Source organism: Petaurus breviceps, unplaced genomic scaffold, assembly GCF_028583685.1.
Source record: "Petaurus breviceps papuanus isolate PSGF00001 unplaced genomic scaffold, PetGlider_PUasm1.0 174, whole genome shotgun sequence".
NCBI lineage: Eukaryota > Metazoa > Chordata > Mammalia > Diprotodontia > Petauridae > Petaurus > Petaurus breviceps.
In genome coordinates this window covers 52,797,937-52,821,735 of record NW_027185761.1, presented here as the reverse complement: position 1 = coordinate 52,821,735, position 23,799 = coordinate 52,797,937, and the positions used below count along the sequence as shown (strand labels likewise).

General features: G+C 42.9%; 1 protein-coding gene across 3 annotated transcripts in view; it reads left to right on the top strand.

Annotated features, from left to right (window-relative positions):
* PTPRG (protein tyrosine phosphatase receptor type G) overlaps nt 1-23,799 on the top strand; it is a 783,084-nt gene that overhangs the window by 634,524 nt on the left and 124,761 nt on the right. For all 3 annotated transcript variants that reach the window (XM_069084201.1, XM_069084200.1, XM_069084202.1), the window contains exons 9-12: nt 10,542-10,726; nt 14,121-14,229; nt 18,706-18,755; nt 22,315-23,092. In XM_069084201.1, coding sequence (XP_068940302.1) covers nt 10,542-10,726; nt 14,121-14,229; nt 18,706-18,755; nt 22,315-23,092 — 1,122 coding nt within the window. The remainder of the gene's footprint in view (nt 1-10,541; nt 10,727-14,120; nt 14,230-18,705; nt 18,756-22,314; nt 23,093-23,799) is intronic.

The following is a 23,799-nucleotide window of genomic DNA, read 5'->3' as shown; positions in this document are numbered from 1 at the left end:
GTTTAACATCCCTAGGAGACATCCAGTGAAAGGTTTCTAACAACTGGTGATGTGGGACCATAACTAAGAGGAAAGATTAGGCCAGAATATGTCAGTCTGGGAATTGTCTTCACAGAGATGAAAGGATTGTAATGCCAGAGGGAAAGAAAGTGTTTTCTCTCTTTGGGTCCCAAATTGATACAACCCTTTTATTACTAAAGAAGAAGAATGTGCCCCCATTGAAGAAGAGGCATTTCAGGGTGGAGACATTTGTGGTTTGGGTACTAGTGAAGTGACGTGGACATTGGGCATGGTCACGGAGAGCTTTCTTCCTTGCCTTTTGTAAACATGACCTGATTTCTAAATTCCTTCTATTCCGTTGGTTAGTGGGTACCATATAGTTGATTTCTAGAGCGATCCTCCCAATGCCACTTCTGCTGATACTTTTAGTTCTTGAATGGAGATGGGGAGGGAAGCCTTTCCTTGGCCTCAGCCTCATGCTCATGAACAGCAATAGGAAAATTAATTTTAAAAAGCTAGCCACAGGCCCCCAGAAAGAAACAGCCCCCTTTTTTTCCCTCTCACTGGGGCTGCCTGCCTCACTGGGGTTTCTCCTTTATGGGACATAGAATGGAAGGACCCTAAATGTTTGTGTTCATCTACTTCAGTCCCTCAGAGTAAAATTGCTGGGAGACAGACTTAATCTGCCCTGCTTTTAGCCTTAATTTTTCTGCAAATAAACACAAAGATGGGGCGTTTCTTCTTCATCTCCAGCATACGGAGCTTGAACAGCACCTTTGGTCCTTTCACTTCTTGGGAAATGATTTGATGTGTGCTATATCAAGTAGTCAGAAAGAAAGAATACTCATCATGCACTTGTAGGGGGACCTGAGGACTTATATATTCCATGATTTGCTTTTTTCTTTCCTTTCCTTCTAGGCTAAGCTACATTTGTCAGTAGTGGGCACTGAGGTCTGATTTACTCCTAAGCACTTGTGTCCTCAGAATATGTGATCTCTGCTTCTTCTTTTCTGGTGCTAGCTCCTACCCAAGACCTCTCATGTTCCTCCCAGGTGTTAGAGTTTTCCCCTCTCTTCTCCTCTCCCACCAGTTACTTTGTATTTGCTTCTCTGTACCCCGGTGGATAGATCTCTGGGCTTAGAGTCAGGAAGACTCAAGTTCAAATCCTACCTGAGACACTTCCTAGCCAGGTGACTTTCGGCAAATCATTTCACCTCCCTCAAGGTCCGTTTGCTCCTCTGTAAAATAAAAGGATTGCATCTCATGCTTTGTAAAGTTCCTGCCGCAGTAAATCTGCAATCCTGTGATTTCTTCTAGTAGGATAGAAACCTCCTGAGGACAGAGGTGGTTTTTGTCTTTGTATCACCAGCTCCCAGTGCTTAGCATGTGGTAGAAGCTTAAAAAACTTTTGCTGGGCTGAGTTCAGTTCCATGGTATTGGCTCAGTAGACGCACGGATCTTTCTCACCATTGCCCTGTTGATCTCTACCTCCATCAGGACAGAATCCTTATCGTAGAACGGCTAACAGGTGGGCTCAAGTGCAGGCAGACATGTGGTGTTAGTGCTCTCGGTCTGGCACCAGGAAAGACACCCCACTGGAGAGAAACGTTTTCAGTGGGAAAGCACATTTCCCGTTTAAAACCCATTGATGCCTGGCAGCCACAACTTGGGGCCGGTCCTTCGCCAGCTTGGGAACTGTGCTTTTCAGAGCATATGGGCACAGAGAGGCAGCCAAGAGACCCGGCAAGCCCAAGATCTGCATCACTCACTCACTTCTCCCAGCTGAGATGTTCTCAGCTCAACTCCATAAGGTCCTCGTTCTTATCTTTCTGCCCTTATCCTTCCAGCCCAGGAATGAGCCACTCACTCCCTCTACTCTGTCAAAAAAAAAAAAAAATGCTTTTATGGAAGAGACAGGAAGCACAGGAAGCACATCCTAGCCTGTGGGGTCAGATGTCATTATGCAAAAAATAAAGGACCCTGAGAAGCTGTTGGTATGCTGAATATCCCATCACATTCAGCAAGGGGGGAAATCTGGGACTTTAACCAAGGACCTCTTCCACTTTGCCTTCCACATGACCTTCAGGAGAAGCCCAGGAAGTACAGAGATTAGTACAGTGGGGCATTGACTCTTGCAGATGAAAGGGGTCCTAGGCATCAGATAGTTCAACCTCCTGTCCTATGGAGAAGAGCAGATTCTTTAGATGGGGTTGGAAAGATAAGTAGCTGTGAGCTTTCCCACCTACGTCTGGCTAGAACAGAACAATGGCAGTTCCCTGCACAGGACACAGCCCCACCCATCGCCTTCAATGGGCTTCCAGAGAAAAAAGCCAAAGGAATCACTGAAGTAGGTAGGAAGGGACAGAAATAACGCAATATGAGAAGCAGTGAACCTTTGTCCTGGCAAAGGGGGGCGGGAGTCAGAGGGGAAATAGAATCTTCTTAGAGATATTTTCTGACTCTGGCTTTTCTAGTGCTATTGTTGTGGGGCTTTTTATTATTATTTTATTGATCTGGGTCTCTCTATTACAGAGAGCAAAAGGGAGCCGCTTCAAAGGAAGTCTACAACAAGATATGAGATAGTTATTTCAATACCGTTTCTACCTTCCAGTGGATATGCTGGAAAAAACAGTCCTGTTTCTGAACATACTGTGTAGGACCTAGAATCTGCACTATATAACATTTGGTTGGAAGAACTGGGATATCTGGTGAGAGGCAGAGCCATGGGACATGATAGCATTGTTGTGTATTAGGACAATTGCCTATGACAGAGATCTGTTCTGAAGCAGAGACGTGGGATATGATAGCTGTTGTCATGTATTAGGACAATTGCCTGTGACAGAGATTTGTTCTCTTTGGCCCCAAAGGGCAGAATGGACAGCAGTGGACAGAAGGTGACAACAGGAAGGTCTCAGCTTAATGTGAAGAATAATTTCCTTATCTTTAGGGCCAACCCAAAGGGGAATGAGCTAACTTGAGGTGACGGCTCCCCTTCACTGAGGGTCTCCAAGGGAAAACCGAATGGTCAGGTGTCAGATATGTTGTAGAAGGGTGTGCTGTACAGGTATGAAGTGGACTGGACGGCTCTGCTTCTGAGGTTTCTTCATACTCATAGACTGTGATCCTAAGTATATATACCAAAAGAAAAAAAGGCAAAATTCAAGGTTTTGATTAGTTCCCAGAAAGAGTCATGATGTAGAATCATAGGTTACAACTGGAAGAGACCATAACAGTCATCTAGTCCCAGCCTCTCCATTTACAGATGAGGAAATTGAGACTCAGGGAGGAAAACTGTCGCATCCTTTGGCACATTTTTCTACAATAACTCTTTCGTTGCCCCTTCCATTTATGTACTTTGTTATTGCGTGACCTTGGGCAAGAGAGGCAGTATGGATACGGTAGACAGAGAGCAGATCTTTGAGTGAGGAAGACCCTGGATTGAGCTTCTACCCCGACATATGTTGGGTGTTTAACACTGAATGAGTCACTGAAACTCTTTAGGCCTGTAAGTTGCTCAGTAGGGGTTGAACTGCATTGGCAAAGAAGTTTCTTCAACAAGAGTTACCTATACCATTGAAATCAGATGTCCTGCCAAAAATTCTTGGGCTAAAGTTACATTCAGCAAGAGGGAACACTCCCTCTGACCATAACTTGGCCTTGAAGATGGAAACTGTTGTCTGGTGTAAGTTAGGAAAGGGGATTAACGATGGCCCGATGTGTTTATGCAGGAGACATGACCACCCAAATTGCTGGTCTCAATGTAATAACTCTTCACAGTTTCTGCATTTCTAGAAGGAGAGTGGAGCAATGGCAGATATCCCCAAGAACACATGAAAGACACCAACCCCTTGGAGCACACATTCAGGAATACCTGGGAAACATTGGTCTAGGGGCTTTTCTGATTATAGAAGGGTGATAATTAAACTTGTTCACAAGGTCATAGATTTCAAGCTAAAATCTGGTCCCACCCCCGCGGTTTACAGCTAACGAGAAGGAATTCCAGAAATGCAGTGACCTGCCTAAAATCCTAGAGAAAGGACATGACAGAGCCCATCCTGAACCCAGGTCCTCTCACTAAAAAGCTATATTCTTCTATTGTGCTAAGAACTCTCTTCTTCCAAGACAGAAGACTTTGGAGATCCTGAAAGAACTTTGAGAAGCAATGTAAATCTCCTTTGTCAGAGAGAGCGACCTAAAGCAAAGAAAGCCCTGAGAAAAGAGGGAGTTTGAAGGGAAACTTTATTACACAAAGGATAATTAACACAATGAAGGGAATCCATAAGAGGGAGTGACAGGAGCTACATCTGTGAACACGAGGCAGTAATAATAATGCTCAGCACTTACGCAGAGCTCTTTTCACCTTCCCAGCTCTTTGCAAACATTAAATAATAATCCCAGTGACATCTCTGCGAGGTTGGTGTTATTATCCCCATTTTACAGACAAGAAAAAATTAAATGGGGGGATGTGTGAACTGAAAATGATTATTGCTAAATTGCTTCATCCCCAAATAAGGACATTGCCAGGGGAAAATCACATAACAGCTGTGAACAGCCTGCTGTCATTTTAATTCTTCCCAGTAAAAACGCTTCTATCCATGAGATTTGGAGTTTGTATTTTTCCAATCTTGATGGGAGAAGGGGATGCGAGGAGACCTCTGGGACTTGAAAGTTGTATTGGTGCTTGACTTGCTTTGGGGTGCTTTGCGATTCCCAGAACCCCTTTGATATCACCCTTCCAGATATGAAGGCCATTTCTTTGGATTGCACCAAGAGGGCACCCCCTCCTGACTTAAGGGCTGTTGAGTAGCTTTGTGAAAGTTGCGCAGATTGGTGCCGTGTAGCCAGTCTACACAGGCTACTGATATCCCTGGTATTTCTTTATGAACCCCCTCCTAAGTGGGAAGGCAGGTAGACCAATGAACTGTTTGTTAATGATCTATGGTTTGGTTCAATCAGTTTGGAACCCTGCAAGAAAGGTGACGAAACAGTCAGTTTAACCAAACCTTGATCGAGTGTTTGCTAAGTGCCAGGTACCATGCAAACAAAAGGCAAAAAAAAAGATCCCTGCCCTCAAGGAGCTTACATTTCATTGAAACTTTCCCTCCCCCCCCCAAAAAAAAAAGTTGCATTTGAATGTGGTGGGATATTCTTGTGCAGTTAAAAGAAATCTGAATATGAGGGAGTCAGAGGAACACAGAAAAACTTGTTTGAATTGAGGCAGAGAGATAAGCAGAACTAAAACAATAATATACACAATGATTACCATATGTGTACATACAGTGTGAGGGCCAGGTTTGCTGTAGTGGAGAAGGGACTGACTACAAAGTCTGAAAAACCTAGGGTCAAGCCTGGTCAGCAACTCTTCCCCACTCCCCTGTTGCCCAATTCTCTAAGACCGAGTGACACAACAGGCTCTGATGTGTACTTGGAGTGGCAAGTTGAAATGGCGGTCTACAACGCAGAAAGTTAAAATTAATAACAACAGATGAAATTGCTCAGCATGCCCAGCCCACATTCAACACATGCCTATTTTGAGGGCAGAAAGTAAGTGAAAAGATTACTAAATAGAACCTGATCTCTGAGCAATTGTAAAAAAAAAAAAAAAAGGCAAGAATGATCCCAGAGAAAAGACAATGAAAAATACATTTCTTTCTTCTGGCAGAAAGGCAAGAAACTTACTAGGACTGATGTGGAAAACATTTTCAGATGAAGTCACGGTGTTAAGTGCTGGTTGCTTTGCTATTTTTCTTTGTTTCAGTGGAGAGTTCAATGGACTGAGGGGGTGGGGTTGGAGTATTTCCAGAAATGACTGTTATGTTAAAAGAAAAGGCATCAGTACAGCTTATTTATAGGAGGATTTTTTTTTAAAGCCTGTTAATTGGGAAGCTATTCACCTCTCTGTCCTCCCCCTAACTCACGTGTCTGTGGAAACCCCTAGACAATGGCACCAGCTGAAGCCAAGATGGATCCTCTGACAGAATCCCAGCGTGGGATATAGTAGCAGGAAGCTCCTTAAGTCCAGCAAGAGGCATTGATTTCACTTATGATGTCAGGAATGGTGAAATAGGGAATCTCGACTAAATTGCTTCGCTTGGGGAATGCTGTCCCTGTGACTGGATCAATATCTGGAACAGTGCCTCAGATGGAAGGAAGGAAACGGGGTGGGGGAGAACCCCACTTCAGAGCATTGAAAAGGCTCCCGAGTTTACAGTGACTTTCAAACAGTCTACATCATGTTAGCTTAATCTCCAGCACTAAATAGGAGAAACATTTACATGGAGAACACCTGAGAAGATATCTTAGGAACTGATTTAGAAGCAGAGGACCCGAGTTGCTTTGCTACAGCTTGCTTGTTATTTAACAAAGTCCCGGATCATAATTAAAGTAAGTTCACTAAAGGCAAATTCCCCAAGTGGGCAAGCCACATCGTATCAGAAGCCTGTGAAAAGTAATCAAACACCTATGGGAAAGTAATCAGGCACCTGTGAAAGGGACCGCTGATGTCAAGGACGCCTCACCCAGGGACATTAGTTTAAAAAGCATGGCTCTGGGCCCTCCAGGATGGCTAATGGGTGAGAGGAAGTGGCTTAGTGCCCTCGGGCGTTTCCTGGGGGCTGTGGATGGGTCCAAACATGAAACTGAAAGTGGTCAGAATCAGGAATCGAATGGCAGCTTTCATTGTTATAGACCATGTAAACTTTCTGGACATCATCTCATTTGAATTTCAGAATGATCCTATGAAGTCAGTAGATATCCTATAAGGATATGCTCTATAACCTCCTTTTCCAGATGGGGAAATTGAGGTTAAGCAAATTGGCTGTATTCACACAGCTAGTAAGTGTTAGAGGCAAGATTTGAACTCATGTCTGACTGAGTCCCAGTGTTATGTCATCGAATGAGAGGATATTTGTAAAGCAGTAGCTCACAGTAGGCCCAGAATAAACACTGGCTCCCTTTCCCCGCAATGTTCTACTATTCTGTATCGTATTTCCCCAAGGAAGTGATTACCAAGATTTCCTTCTAGCTCTAAAATGCTCGTGTGGGGCCTAGATCTTTGCTGGTTTCCTTGGAAGAGTTCCTAGCTGATGCCCCCCAGCCAAAGGCTTTGGTTTTATGTCATGGGTACTGCCGGGGCCTTTATTCCTCTCAGTGTCAAACATCACACAGAGCTGAAGTCCACACACCACATGTACGGACTAGTGATTCCTCAGGTCTGTTCATAGGGGTGAACTTGCTGTTTGTGTTTGATAGGGAATCCTGACTATTCCTGCCCACACAATCCCCAGAAGACATGAATTTTATGCTCACTTGATGAGAGAGGAAGGTCAGGGGCATTTGAATAAGCTGCAAAATCAATCAATCAACAGGCATTTATTAAATGCTTACTCTTTGTGAAGCATGGGACTAAACTTTGGGGGTGCAAAGAAAGGCAAAAATAAAAGTCCCGCCCTTGAGGAGCTTACCTTCATATGTACATGAATATGTTCATATAAAATTCATAAAGAGTAGGTGGAAGATAGCGTTAGAGGAGAAAGCTTTTGAGTGGCAGAACCAAGAAGGTTACTTCTTGACCCTGGGCCCTCGTGATGCCCAATGGGTATCACCTCCGACTCTTTGAGGACTCAGTTTCCTCTTACTTCAGCTGAGAGGGTCACTTTCTAGAAGAGGCCTCTCGAGTTCCCCAGGTTTTAGTGCCCCCTAAAAATGACCTTGTATTTATCTTGTGTGTGAATAGGAATCTATGTATATATTATTTCCCCCGATAAAATGTAAATTTCTGGAGAGCAGGGGCCATTTATTTGTTTTGAATCTACAATGCTTGGCATCTGGGCACACAATAAATGCCTGTTGAAGGGTGTGTGTGTGTGTGTGTATGTGTGTGTGTGTAAGTTTCTTCAGGGCAGGGACTATTTCATTGTATATTTTGTTCCCACAGCTTTTAGCACGATGCTAGGTACATAGTATTTTATAAAATAGTACATAAGCATTTTATAAAATGCTTAATAATTGGTTAGTTGATGACTGATGCAAAGCAGTATATAAGTTTGGGTGCATCTTGCCCTGTGGGTAGCCCACTTTGGAAGATTGGGATAAAGCTCAGTGTCTTTAGTCCCTCCTTAGCTATTAATATTCCAAGATTAGTGGTCTCAAGATGTTTGGTTGTTGTTTTTTTTTCTTGTCAAATGGAATGTTGGAACCTGTTTTCTTAGAGGCCTAGAGTATACATTTACAGGTTAATTCCATCTTAGGACTGGAAGGGACTCCACAGCCCTTTATATGGTAATAAAGTGGATGCCTGTGGACCAGGGAATGTCTAAACAGATGGCGGCACATGAATGAAGCCACATCTGTATTGTGAGTAATGAAGGGAAACATAGACTTATGTGAACTGATGCAAAGTGAATGACGTAGAGCCAGGAAAACAGTATATACAATGACTGCAGCCAACAGAGATGAACGAGCTTTCTGGACCAAATGTTGAGAAATTACGAAGAAGAGAAGTTGTTCTTGAAGCCAGGAAGATCTGAGTTCAAGTCTGGTGTGCTGACTGCATGATCTTGAGCAAGTCAAATGCATCCCTCTCTCCCTTCTACCACACAGCTACTTTAATATCCAAGGCACTTGGACTCTATTTTATAATGTTTTGTCTAAGACAGCCTCCCAACTGAGAAGCAAACGTGTGCACTCCCCAATTTCTCCAGTTGAATGGGGCCAGATGTGATCATTTCAGTAAAAAGGGGGGTTAATCAGAAAGCGTTGGGGATGACAGGATGACAAGGAATGGCACCCATCCCAGGTATGACAAGCCAAGTGTGTCATCATTCCTTTGGCTCATGGAAGGTGTACCTCGGACAGCTCCCCTTGGGTCAGGGAGGATATTTGCAAAGACCTTTGCTCACTTTTTCCATCATGACTTCAGAACTTAGAGAATGTCAAACTACCTTTCCGGAGCCAGGATTGTTTATTAGTGCGTTGTTGCCATCTAGTGTGCCCTGCTTGTAACTTCCTCCTTGCCTTCCTGCCTCTTCTGTCTGACGTTACTCTCTGGGACGCTCTTTGCCCGCCAGACAGTCAGCTCCTCTCCAGTGATGTGTGGCGCTCCGGGAATGCCTCATTAATTTATTTGATCCCTTCTCTCCTCTGTCACATCAGCCAGTCTCTCTCTGGCCAAACCTCGATTTGTCTATGGATATGCTGAAGAAACTGACCTTGGCTGCCACAGAGTAGTCAAGGGCTTAGAGACAGAGATCGGGGCCAGGCGAGGAGAACGCCCAGCCTGCTCTTTGAGCTTCGGGGGAACCTAGCTGGAGAGGGGGCAGAGAGGAGATTCCCTTACATTTGTAAGTTTCGCATGGATGGCATTGAGAAGGGAACATGATTGAATTGTAGAAAATTGTAGTTAGAAGTGGATTGAGCAGCCTAGCCTTGTTTAACATGGTCTGTTAATTATTTAAAAAGACTTGGGTATACCTTGAATTAAGTCATGTCTCCTTGTGGTTAGTACATGCAGATTTTTTTTTTATTTATCAGTCCTGTGATTTCATTGATATAGGAATATTTGGATGAAGAAACTCCCACTACCCATGCAGACTGGGTAAAACAGACTCCTCTGTCAGGCACTTCCAGCCCTCTATAACTTGTAGGGAGCTCACCTTCCCAGCCTTATCATGCTTGACTCCTCTTCACATACTCAAACATCCAGTCAAACAGACCTTCTTGGTGTTTCTCTTGGATGCTATTCCATTTCTTGCCTTTACATTGGCCATACCCAATGCCATTGGAAGGCACACTCTTATCCCCTGAACAACTTAGCATTCCTAGTTTCCTTCAAAACACAGCTCATTCCTTCCTTCATAAAGGAAACCTTACCTCTTTCCTCCCCCTCAGCTGACAAGATGTCTTCTCCTTCCCAAAATGCTTTTGTACAACAAACAAGAAAATTATATTGATTTTATACATGTCTCTGTCAATCATATGTCTGTGTGTGTGTCTACATCTACACATAAGCTTCCAGAGGGCAGAAACTGTTGCATTTTCTACTTTGTTTCTGCATCACCCAGCACAGTGCCAGACACATAGTAGGTACTTAATAAAATGCTTGATAATTGATAAGTTGATGATGATGATGCAAAGCAGTATTTCAGTGCCATAAAAGAATGCCAGGAGAGACAGTTCGTCTGTTTGGGAGTGTGAGGGTATCAGGGAAGGCTTCTGGAAGATAAAAGTATTTGAGATTAGACTGAAGGAACAAGTCAAGTTTCTTCTGGCAGAACTGGCGGGACAAGGGCACAGCCTTCCATCATTATGGTAAAGACAGCTGTTGGGCTAAATTTGAACCAAGTCTTCCTGTTTTCAAGTTCAGCATTCTTTGCACTATATCATGCTGTTTCTATTGAAGTAGAATAATTGCACCGGCCTTCGCAAAACTGAGAAAATAAGGAAAAAGCACTGGCATTGGATGAGATGTCAGGGGTGGGCCAAAGGGGGCATGCAGGAGGCCGTTTGTTTGCTCTATTTTGATCCATCTTATCTCTGCTCAGTTTGTAGCACTCCACCGGTCAACATGAAAGTCCATCCAGTAAACCAGACAGCCTTGCTGGTGACCTGGAGCCAGCCAGAGACCATCTACCACCCTCCACTCATGAACTACATGATCTCCTACAGCTGGACAAAAAACGAGGATGAAAAAGAAAAGACATTCACCAAGGATAGTGACAAAGACTTGGTAAAGCATGGCATCGCTGCCGCCATATTTATTTCCCCATCCCCTCATGGGAGGCTTTGCCCTCATTGTATGAGGAAGGCATTAGGCCCAGGGCATGGCCCATGGAGCCCCAGACTCCATTCACCTCACTTCTACTTGCCCTAATCAGAAGTAGAGAGTCAGTGCCTGGTGGTATAATCTATCACACATAGCCAGTTCATGGGGCCACTAAAGCCAAAGATTCCTTACCAGGGGCTCAGATCAGGACCTTTATTTTTAAAAACATTTTATTCCCGTATTAACACTGACTATCCAGCACCCAATTTAACTTGCTTAATAATTACTTACATTTAAATTAAACAATTATAAATCCACCATTTTTCAAGTACTCCCTATAAATACTTATTTTGTTGGTGTATTCATTCTCCCTCACATTTCCTGTGTTATAATTATAGTCAATATTCATACAGCTCTTGCCTGATTTCTTTGTATACTTTGTGTTGTGTTGGGGCAGTTGGGAAAAGAATGATGGTTTTGGCATCAGAGCCACTGGGTTCAAATCTTGGCTTTACTGCTTATTTCCAAAATGACTTTGAGCAAGTCTTCAGCTCTGTAGGCTTCAATTTTCTCATTTTGTAAATGATGGGGTTGGGCCACGTGGCCTCTGAGGTCCCATGTAGCTTAAAATCTATGAGCCTATGACCTGTTAGTACTAATTAAATACTAGTATTTCATCATGTTAATGTGCAACAATTGATTTAACCCTGTTCCGACATCATTATGGGCCTTTTAAGGTTCTCTTCCATAAAATGAGGGATCACATAAGACAGACATAAGACACGTTGAGCCTAGAAGTGCTAGTCATCTAGGCAGGCACATGGCCTAGACGAGGGAATACAAGACATCAACCCCAGAACCAGGTGATGCAAACACGTACTGCACAAGTCCTTCTGTCCCCTTTCCTGGCATGCATGATGATGCAGTGAAAAGAGTAGCCTCTTTGGAACTGACAGCTCCCCCATCCCCTGGAGCTCATTAGTAGCCAGTAGAAAGAATGTTGAATCTTCCTGCTGAGTTTAACGTCATGAAATCAGAGTTCAAATCTTAGCTCTGCCATTTAACTACCCATGTGGCCTTAAGCTATCTATGCTTCAGTTTCCTCACCTAATGATTTTGGTTTAGACGGCCTCTCTCAAGATTCTAAAGCATTCAGTCCTTCTGGGTCTCTTTCTCCACTTGCAAAATAAGGGGGGACTGGATTGGACAGCCTCCGAGTTCCCCTTCACTCGAGAGCTGTGACTCAAAATCACTCTCTCTGCCTCAGTTCCCTTATCTGCAGAATGAAGTTTTGGCTGATGACCCCTAGGGCCCTTTCCAGCAATGAACAAGGAAAACATGATCTGACCTCATGCCCTGAGATAATAATGAATATTCAGGAAACAGCAGCCCGGAGACCCCCTCCGGCTGGCTGTCCTACACATGCCCAGCTCCTTTTTAAAGCTCAGAGTACAGCAGAATAGCCACCATTTTCTGGGAAGCCATGTTCCTTCAGTTCTGGAGAAAACTAGGCCTGCTGAACGATATTTTTTTAAATGGAGACCCCTCCTCCTTCCCGGCCAAGCCCTCCACTTGCGTTCATCTTCCAAAGTCTTTGGCTGAAGAATCAATGTGACACATTCTGGTTTCAAAGGCTTCACTTATTGTTAATCAAAGGCAGCCTTTGGAATAATGAAATCAGTAATTGTGTATGCCCATGAAAAATGCAATAGCTCAGAGTGAAATTCTTAATGACTGTTATCATTTTCCCCCCTTTTTCAAATACATAGTCCTCTGGGCTCATTCAATCAGTTATAGAATAATACTTTTCTTATTCCTTTAGATGAAGATTCTCTTACTTCATTTCCATTTATATCTCCAATTTCCCCCACTAGACGTTGTTATCTGGGTCACATTAGGGAATGATGAGCTTCATAAAATCAGAGAGGAATCTCTTGAAAGGCACCCAAGGTTATGATGTATTTTAACCTTTCCCTTGTCATAACTGTGAGTCCTTAAGGGATTTTCCTCTGTCTGAAGTAAAGATGGCTCATATTAATCATCAGAAACTATCAAAGCACTTGGGTAGCTTCTCATTCTGGGCAGAAAAATAATTAAGCAGGCAGTGATGAATAGATATGTGCTGGAAATGCACCCTGGTAAATCCCTGCATGGGGTCATGGGGCTTTACTCTGGAAGGGACGGTAGATCAGAGGTAGAGAGGATCAGGCATGGATTCATCCCAAAGGAGAAGGAACGGAAGAAAGAAAGAACATTCTTTGATAGCACATTTTTTCCACCCACATTTTCATGATTATTTTCTTTGGGGATAATGAAATTAATTTTTCTACTCCTCTAAAAAGTCAGATTGTGATCTTAGTGATAGTTGTGTCACAAGATCACCACAAAAACTTGACTTAAAATGCTTCTCCAAGGGAGATGACTCATTATTGCCCTGAGTGGAGTCTGGAGTAGAGAATAGTTTGGTTTTTCAGTGTAAGTTTTCTACAAAGCCACAGAGAATGCATTGTTCTAAAGATAGAAGAGACCCAGAGGCCATGGAGTCAAACCCTTTTGTTTTTATGTGTGAGAAAACTAAAACCTGGGGAAACACAATGTCTTGCAGAAAGTCACGCAGGTGGTATTGTATTAGAGGCATGATTTGAACCCAAGCCCCTCTGACTCAAGAGATGATGAGCATTCAGTGCATTATACCATGGGTTCCCTTGAAAAACCCAGAGGTAGAATAGATCCCTAGCCCAAGTAATTTATCTTTACATATGAGTCAGAAGGGGAGGAAATTCAATCCATCAACAGGAAGTTTGTAATGTTATTTGTTGTTATTGCTTTAAACTCCCAAGTCTCCACAAAAAAAAATTTATAATTTTATTTTATTTTTTTTAATTTTCCAATTGACTCCATAGTCCGGGAATAGGTCAAGTGGTGGCTGATGCTCCTTGGAAATAATGATCTCTTTAAACCAGACTGTAAGAGTCAATCAAGATCCCTACTCAAAGCCTGGGAAACCTGGGTTCAAATTCCACCTTTGATAGATACCAGCTGGGTGACCCAGGACAAGTCAGTTAGCATGTTAATGCCCAGACCACTCTCTCAAACTTTCACTTAGAGAAGAGTGGCCAAGCTGAATTGGTGGAGGTAGTCCCCTCACTGGGAGGTCTGTCCACCAATGGACTCCCAGATCCAGACCATCCATAGTGGTCAAGGAGAAACAGAACTGGTGGATTCCTCCTGGATAATGTTCAAGGCACTGTGCTGACCTTTTGGGGTAACATGGGGTTTTTTGTCGGGGAAGGAAGGAAATAAAATAATGTAGATTTTCCTCTAAAACTAACTTCTGTCTTTTTCTTAAAAAATACAGAAAGCCATCATTAGCCATGTTTCACCCGACAGCCTTTATCTCTTCAGAGTCCAGGCTATATGCAGGAATGACATGCGCAGCGATTTTAGCCAAACTATGTTGTTTCAAGGTAAAGTATGTACTCCCTTCTGCGGGCAGTAACGGCTCCTCTCTTTCCTCTCTCCTTTATTTATCATCCTCCCAACCGGTAGAAGTCTGTAGGCACAGAAATATTAGTTGTTGCACAAGTTATTTTCCTGGTCTGCTTGAGGGGTGGATAGTTATATTCAGTCTTAAACAAAACAAACAAACAAAACTCTACCATGCTCTGGCTGTCTTTTAAGGACAATACTGTGTGAGCTGGAAAATTAGAGGAGGAGGAGAATTTTTTCTAACTCCAGAGAGCTAAGGATTTGGGCATTAAATCCATAAAGTTGTGGCCGGTCACCCATTCAACTCAAAGCATGTTGTTCCAGTCGCCATTTTGGAGTTCCCCTTCAGAATTCTTGGGTCGTTTGGTTTGTAGCTATGTCAGAAACATCTGGACAGAGAAACCAATTAAGTGTGTTTGTTTTTTATGAAATCTCTGAATTTTTGTATTTCCTGTTTGTTTCTCCAGCACTTAGAATGCTTTCTTGGCATATAGTAAACACTTAATAAATGAGTTTTCATTCCAAATTCACACTTCTGATACCTTTAGCTCTCAAGCTAAGATTCAGCATTTATCTCTAGTTACTCAGGCCCTTGATGACTACTGAAATTGGTTCCCATTGACTCGGGACCATTCATTAGATCCCACACTTGCCCGTGTTCCAAATATCCCTCTGAACAGAAACTCTGAAGGTATATTATTTCCTCCATTCCTCTGCACCCCTCCTCACTCCCCAAAAAGCCCATCATGTCCCAAGTATCCATTTCTCTTTTTGACAACGGTTTTAGTGAATGCTGGCTTTATCACCGTTCTCAGTGTGGTCCCCAAATCCTACAAAAGAATCAGAAAACATCATAGCCACATGGAACCAGAATCTGGACGAAAGCAAAAAGACTCCACATGACGGAACAAGGACTGAAGGAGTGTTTATCTTTTGTGAAACTCCGTGGGAGAATGATAACAAGTAGCTAGAGCTTCAGAAATATAAGATACCATTTTTCTGGCATGGTTCTGTATAACTGTCAGTAAAGACACCAGTAATTCTTGCACCAAGTTCTACCAGGCCCAGTCAACTTTTCCAATAACTCCCCAAGGACCAGTGATCTATAAAGAAGCATTTAATATTTAAATATTCTATGTTAATGTTAACATTTATCTTACCCTTCCATTCAGACTAATTGGAATGAGCTGGGCTGCCTTGTTTCATAAATAAATCAGCCTTGCTGGAACCTACCAGTGCCATAAATGAGTTGGCTCCCTTCCACCCAGAGCAATTGGATTGCAGGCTGGGTCCTCATCTGTGCCCAGCGAACAGGAGAGAAGGAGGCCAAAGTCAGAGGCGTCTGGGACCAGGGCTCGGGAACTTTAGAGACATAAATCATTATTAGGTCTCCCAGGTGCTCAGACCAAGAATTTGGAATCTGCAGAACTGCCTTTTCAGATTAATAGGCCACCGTGATCTTTGGCTTCTGTGTAAGGTTTGAAAAATTAAATGTTTGCAATATAACGTAATCCAGAAGGCCTTGTCAGCAATAAATTTGAAGTCAAGAATATTTTAAGTCCCAGATCCCAATGATTTGTGGAAAATCGCCTCTTTTTTTTTTCCTTTTGAGCACTAACTTTCTTTCTCTGTTAGATGCTCAGAGTGGACTCATCTTGAACCCTGGATTATTTTTCTTTGTTTGTTTTTTGTTAATTCCTAATACTATCTGTTGCACATGTATAGACAAACACTTAACAAAAAGTTTACCTGCAATTAAAGTGGCTTTCTTACCCTTCCTACTGTCTCCTCACAGGGTGATATAATAAAGGAAGGCATTGCTTTTTAATTCTTGGCCTATGTAAAGGTCCACAATCTCTTTTCGGCCTGACACTTAGATTGAAAATATTTTACTCAGTCTGTGTTTTTCTATTGTCCTATTTTTAAGATTTTAAATTATTCGAATGATAAATCTTAATCTCTAAATGATTTTTTAATTTAAATTTCTATATTGGCAACATACCCCCCTATCCCACCATGTTCTATTTTGATGCCTTATTGCAACATAAAGTTGACCCTGGGTTTTCAAAGACAGTGCCGGCAGAGTGTAAGTTTTGACAGGTCCTGCTAAGCTAAGAAGGTTCTGAGTACAGTTGGTGATAGCTTGTTTTCCAAAGACCAGCCTAGCTAGCTATGTTAGGACCAAGTCTCACCACTAGCTTGTTCACAGGGGGATGACCTTTCAGCCCCAGCAACTCTCTAAGGTTGTCCACTGAGTCACAGAGTGGCTGCAGTCTATCATAGAAGAAAGACTTACCCTAAAAAAAGGCACAGCCTCTGAAGGTATTGAAGCAAAATAACTTTGAGGGCAACAGGGACTAGGCAGAACAGGGTAAGAATGAGATCATTGAATAGCTGTTGAGGTTAGGTAATGTTTCTGTATCTTTTTGCCATGTGTGATATACACTATTAAGAGATCAACACCAATGCATGAAGAAAAAAAGAGGAAATATCTACAAGAGTCTGTGGTCAGAGCAAGTATTCTAATTTTAGTTTTGATGTTTTGTTTTGTTTTTCAGAAAATTTAAATCTCTTGGTTCATAATGTTAAGGATTTCACAATGGTAGAACTTAATGCACATTTGAGGTGCACCAACCTCAGACCCTCCTAATGCCTCTTAATACTTCTGCCTTCCCTCCATTGCTTATCTGTCTTTAGCTTCTTTGTACATAGTTGTTTACATATTTTCTCCCCTATTAGACTGTAAGCTTCCTGAGGGCAGGGACTGTCTTTTGCCTTCCTTTGTGTCCCCAGCACTTAGCACAATGCCTGTTACATAGGTGGGTGCTTCATGAATGTGTACTGACTGATTGACTGTTTAAACGTGCCTTTGTCCTTTTTCAGTTTAAATCTAATTCCTCCCACATGCTTTTCTCTGGACATTAGGAGCATGCATTCAGCATCCTACTTGTGAAAATTCTCAACAAATTCTATCTTCCTTCTCCTCCTCAGTCTTTTCTTTAGGCCAAATGACCATCCCTCTCCACCCAGACTTGAACATCTCTTAGAATTCTGTTTTGTACTTTAGAAATGTGGTTGATTTTCATTGGACCCTCTCCAGAAGGTCCTTCTCATTCACTTCAAGGAGATGTTCACTTTCCCTTATATCCCTAGCATTTAGCACCAAGACTGATACAGAGTAAGCATTCCATTAATGCTTATTGGTTTACTGGATGTAGGGTAAATACTCTTCCAAAGTATATGTGACCAGGTCAAGCAAAAGGGGATCCATTGGGTCATATCTATAAGTCTCCTGTCACTCTTAGTGTTCAGCCAGAGAACTGTTCATTTTAAAGAGAAGGTGCTCATTAACCCAAAGTGGGCGAGATTTTTACAGCCAAGATGAGGACCTTGCTAGTTGAACACATCACATGTTTAGCACAGAGAAGAGAATGCTAAAGGAGGAATATCTGAAGGTCTCTTACATGGCATTCAGTTCAACTCCATGAGCTTTTATCAAGCTCTTGCTACATGTCAGGCACTGTGCTGGTCACTGCTGATACAAAGCCAAAAACCAAATAGCCCCCGCCCTCAGGGAGCTTACATTTCACTGGGAAGATGGAGTGTCTACCTAAGTAAGTATAAAGCCAGAAAAATTAAGAAGGGCAAGTGAACTGAGACTTGGAGATCAGAGGAGGTTGGAAACTGGGGGGTGGCATATGCAGGGGGCCATGAGCCCTGAGAGGTGCCGGTGAGGAGGCAGGAGGTGGAACATCGAAGTCTGGATACAAATTCTGGTCTGATTTGGATAGAACACAGGGTGTGTAAGGAAGGATATCCTGAAATGTGGAAGCCAAATTGCAGACGACCAAGACAATATAAGGTCTCTGAGAGTTAGGATTGCCTCACCCTTTTTTTTTTGTATCTGTCTCACTCCCTAGTACCTAGTAGATGTTTCATAAATGCTTAGTCAATTGGCTGTGGCCCTTGAATCCAGCTAAGAAGTTTTTAGAAGAGACTCATTGTCTTTGACCCCCAGAGATCAGAAGCAGGAGCATTACCACCATCAGGTGGTAGTTGCAGAGGGCCAAATGTCATCATACAGTTTAATTCAGAGCTCATTTATTAAGCATATACAAAGTACCTGATATTGTCCTGGGCTCTAAACCAAAAATGGAGGAAAGAAAAAGAAAGAAAGAAAGAAAGAAAGAAAGAAAGAAAGAAAGAAAGAAAGAAAGAAAGAAAGAAAGAAAGAAAGAAAGAAAGAAAGAAAGAAAGAAAGAGAAAAGCAGAAGGAAGGAAGGAAGGTAGAGAGAAGGAAAGAAAAAAAGAAAGGAGAGAAAGATCATTGTTAATTGCAACAACAATAAAGTGTTCTTGTTAATGAGAAGCAGAAGACTCTTTAGTTAAGCTGGTGGCTATAGAATTGCTTAAGGAAAACTCTGTCTTGAAATGAAATTTCTTTTTCCCCATAGCCAATACCACTCGAATATTCCAAGGGACCCGAATTGTTAAAACAGGAGTGGTAAGTAATGATTTTTTTAAAATATAATTTTCATGCAATTTGAGTCATCTCCACCAGGTGGCAGCAGTTGGTCACTAAACAATTACTTTAAGGTGACTTTGCTGCAAGCCATGTCAAAGAAAATTGTAACCAGCTTATTTAACTAAGGGGGAAAAGACCAACCCTACATTTAATTCTTTAGAGTTCTTCCATTTTTATGAGCCATCAAATAAACAGAGGCAGCTTGGGGTCCGGGGAACTGGGTATGTTTGTGATCTTGGCTGGGTTAGGTCTCTCACTCCCTGTGTGACCCAGGGCAGTCATTCCATCTCTCTGGGACTCAGTTTCCTTTTCTGGAAAATGAGCAGGTTTGGCTAGATGACCTCTGAGGCTCCTTCCAGCTCCAGATTTCTGCCCATATGAATACACACTGGATTTGGAGCAATAACCTTGTACTGTGCACATTTATTAGCTTTTAAATTCTATGGCTCTATTAAGCATTTAAATTGTTCATGAAATCATAGATTTGAGAGCCAGAAGGGGCCTTATTTCTCATCTATAAAATGAGAGGGCGGGACCAAATGATGCCGCCCATCCTGGCGGAATAGCAGGCTTGGGTGTGAGAAGACAGGGCTTCTCATTACTCATCAGAAGATCACAGCTTTTGAACTGGAAAGAGCCTTTGGGGTCATAGAGTCTGACCCTCCCATTGTACAGAGAGGAAATGGAGAAGGGAACGGCCTTTCCTGAGGTCACACAGGGAGTGAGGAGCAGTGCCAATATTTGGATCTCGTTCCTCTGACTCAACATCCAAGTCCTTTTGTGTTGTGGTTCGATTTAGATTAATAACTGTTATACTAATTATTCTGTTCAGTCATTTTCAGTCATATCTGACTTTTTATGACCCCATTTGGGGTTTTTTTAGCAAAGATGCTGGAGTGGTTTGCCATCCACTTCTCCAGCTCATTTTACAGATGAAGATACTGAGGCAAACAGGATTAAGTGACTTGCCCAGGGTCACAGAGTTAGTGCCTGAGGCTGGATCTGAACTCAGGAAGATGGATCTTTCTGACTCTAGGTCTAGGCCCTTCATGCTATATCCACTGAGCCCCCTAGCGGTCCCATGCTAATTATACTTTTATGCTAATAACAACCAGCATTTATGCAGGCCTTTATGCTTTAGAAGACCCTCACATGTATTATTAGCTCATTTGATGAGCACAACAGGCCTATGAGGTAGGAGTTATAATCGTCCCTATTTTAGAGAGGAAGGGACTAAGACTATTTGTCCAAGGCCATGCAGCTTATCATTTGAAAAAGGATTTGAACTCATGTTTTCCTGATTCCAGACTGAACACTTGTGATACTTTAGTTCCTGTACCCAATAGGGGCCAGTTAGAGCAATACAGCTGAATATATTATTCTATATTGTAATAATGTCTTAGTAATAACTCCTGGGGTCAAATCCTGCTTCTGATGATTGTTGTTTGGGTGATCCAAGGCAAGTCAGTCAGTCCCCTTATGGGTTTCAGTTTCTTCATCTGTAAAATGGGGGGTTTGATTAGATGGCTTCAGAGAACCTTCCTAGCTCAAGAACTAGGATCGTATAATCAATTCAACAAAAACAAATGAAATATTTCGATAGCAGCATGATGGAAAGAATCCCAAAATATTAAAAAAAAATCATCTGATCCAATTTGCCCATTTTGCAGAAGAAACTGAAATTCAGAAAGTTTGGTGGAATTAGGCCATGGGACTTTCTAGTGCAGCACACTGACCACTAGGCTAGAAGTCAGAAAAGTCAGGCTCTGACCCTTGTGTCACCAATGTTTCACTTGGTGACCTTGAATGCGAAGACTATTAACTCCTGTTGATCCAGCAGTTAAAGGCTGACAAAGCCTCTCCCAAGGAGAATCTAATGATTGTTCCTGTTATTTTATGATGAAGTAGCTAAGTTTCCAAAAGATATGACTTCCCCACAGCCACTCAGCTAACAGGAATAACCCAAGTCTTCAGACTGCTAATCTAGTGTGAAAATTACTGTACAGGGGTGGCTAGGTGGTACAGTGAGTCAGGAGGGCCTGAGCTCAAATCCAGCCTCAGACACTTAACACTTACTGGCTGTGTGACCTTGGGCAAATCACTTAACCCCAATTGCCCTCCAAAAAGAACATTACTCTACACCAAAGCACCCCCCAAGTTATGTGACCTCTATGGGCCCAAGTCTCTTCATTTATTAAATGAAGAGGTTAGATTAGAGCAGCAGTCCTCAAATTATGGTCTGCAAACTCCAGGAAGTCCCCACGACCCTTTTAGGGAGTCTATGAAGTCTAAGCTATTTTTGCAATAATACTAAGATGTTTTCATTTCAAAAATGGTAAGTATTAATACAAACAAAAGCTCATTGGGGTCCTCAGTTTTTAAGGGTATAAAGGGATCCTGGTAACAAAATATTTGAGAACCGCTAGGGTAAAGATCTCTAAAACACCTTCCAATTTTGATCTGCTATGATACTAAGGTTAAAATGTTCTTGGGTCAGTGTTTTGATTTGTAGAAAAGGTAGGTCAGATTCTTGGAAGGGAGAAAAATGGAAAGTTTGGAGGCAGAATTGTCCATTTGACGTGTAGGGCCTCCTAACCCTTTGTTACAAGCACTGAACTTGTAGTCAAGAAGAGAGTTTGCATCAGACACTTACTGACCTTGTAACCCTGTCCAAGTCCTCATTCTCTCCCACCTTCAGTTTCTTCATCTGAAAAATGGGGATAATAATAGCACCTGCCTCACAGGTCATAGATTTAGAGCTTACGGTAAGGGCACTTCCTACTTATCTTGGCTCACCTTCCCCCCTGCATTTTGTAAATGAAGAAATTGAAGTATAGAGAGACTTTCCCAAGGTGACTCAGAGCTAGGACTCTGACCTAAGCCTCTGACTCCACATCAAGTGATCTGCCCATGGTACCAGGGGTACCAAGCTGCTTCCTAGGGATAAAGTGCTTTACAAAATTGGGGAAGCACCGTAGTGCTGAGAGGCTGTGGGCTACAGTGGAAGGAAGCTGGTGCTAGCGAGCCTGTGTTCAAATCCAGGCACCATCCCTTGCTACCTGTGCGGTCTTCGGCCTTGGGCATGTTACATAAACACTTTGAGGAGTTGGACAAGATAATCCTGAAGGTCGTTACATGCTATAGAAATGTCACCTGTTTTTAGACAAAGGAAGGAAGGAAATAAGCATTTATCAAATGTCTACTACTTTACAAATATTATCACATGATCCTCGTAACAAATCTGTGAGGTGGGTGTTCTTATCCCCTTTTTACAGTTGAGGAAACTGAGGCAAACAGACATTAAGGAATAGAAATTAAGGTAGAAGGAGTTTCCTCACTCTAGAATTCCTATAATGATGAAATTGTGGGTCAGGTTACTATTGTTACCATTATTCTGGTTGATAAGAAGATTTTTCGAGCTGGGAATTGGTAGAAATGAGAAGCTCCCAGTGTGGCATTCCCCACACTCCTCACTGACACTCTCTCAACTTTGTTTTCTTCTTTGTCTCTTCCCAAACCTCCCCGTGACCCCTTCAAGCCTACAGCTTCTCCTGCTTCTTCTGCCGACATGGCCCCCATCAGCTCTGGTTCTTCCACTTGGACTTCATCAGGCATCCCCTTCTCATTTGTTTCGATGGCTACTGGCATGGGTCCGTCCTCGAGCGGAAGCCAAGCAACTGTGGCCTCGGTGGTGACCAGTACCCTGCTCGCCGGCCTCGGCTTTAGTGGTGGTGGCATCTCCTCCTTCCCCAGCACCGTGTGGCCCACCCGCCTCCCAACAGCTGCTTCTGCCAGCAAACAGTCCGCCAGACCCGTGGTGGCCACGACGGAGGCTTTGTCTTCGCCTGCACCAGAAGGTGATTCTGCCCTGACCAAGGACAGCGAAGGCACCGAGGAAGGGGAGAAGAATGAGAAGAGTGAGAGTGAGGATGGTGAAAGGGAACATGAGGAGGAGGGGGAGAAGGATTCAGAAAAGAAGGAAAAGAGTGGCGTGACCCACAGCACGGAGGTCCAGAACAGAACCAAGCCCACCCTGGTGCCAGCTTCTCCTAATCGAACTGTGGAGGAGGACAGAAATGAAACTATAGCTGGCCAACAGCCAAACCCAAATGTCCTCCCCACAGATCAGACTGACAAGGGAAGGGAAACAGTAACGGAACCCAGCATGGACCCTATCACCTCCACCCAAGTGCCCTCCATGGTCACGGGCGAGCATTATGTAGGAAAGGGCCCCAAGAGACCGGAGACGCCATCCAAAAAGCCAAGCTTCAGAGGTGACCGATTTCCGGATGATAAATTCATCACTGTAAATCCAGGTAAGGGGAAAATGGGTGGACCATAATCTCCAAACCAGCGCCGAGGCAGGTGCTGTTTTACATGAGTTAGGGGGAAGCTGGGGAAGTGGAGGCAGTGTGGTTCAGCAGAGAAAGCTTTGCATTTGGATTCACAGAAGCTGAATTTGAATCCTGACTCTGCTGCTTGCAGTCCTTGTACAAATCATGTAATAATAGCTAACACTTACAGCACCTACTGTGTGCAGAACACTGTGCTAAGTGCCTTACAGTCATTGCGTCATTGATCCCTCACAACATCTTCTTAAGATAGGCACTATCATTATTATCCCCATTTTACCAATGAGGAAACTGAGGCAAACAGAGGTTAAGTGACTTGTCCAGGGTCACACAACTAGTAAATATCTGAGGGTGGCTTTGAACTCAGGCCTTCCTGACTCCAGGCCCAGTTTGTTATCCACTGAGCTCTGACCTTGGGTTTATTGTCTGTAAAATGAAGGGGATGGAATAAAGGGATAAAGGGAAATAATAAACATTATTATTAATTTAATAAAGGGAAAACCCACAAAGTTTCACCTAAAAATCTTATCCTGAAGGCTTGAATCTGACTCAGATTGTATTATGTCATTCTCTGTCCTAAAAGATACTTATATCTCAGTACCTGAGAGGCAGCCTATGGCCTAGTGTGACTTGGGGTCAGGAAGACCTGGCCATTCTGCCTTTGGCACATA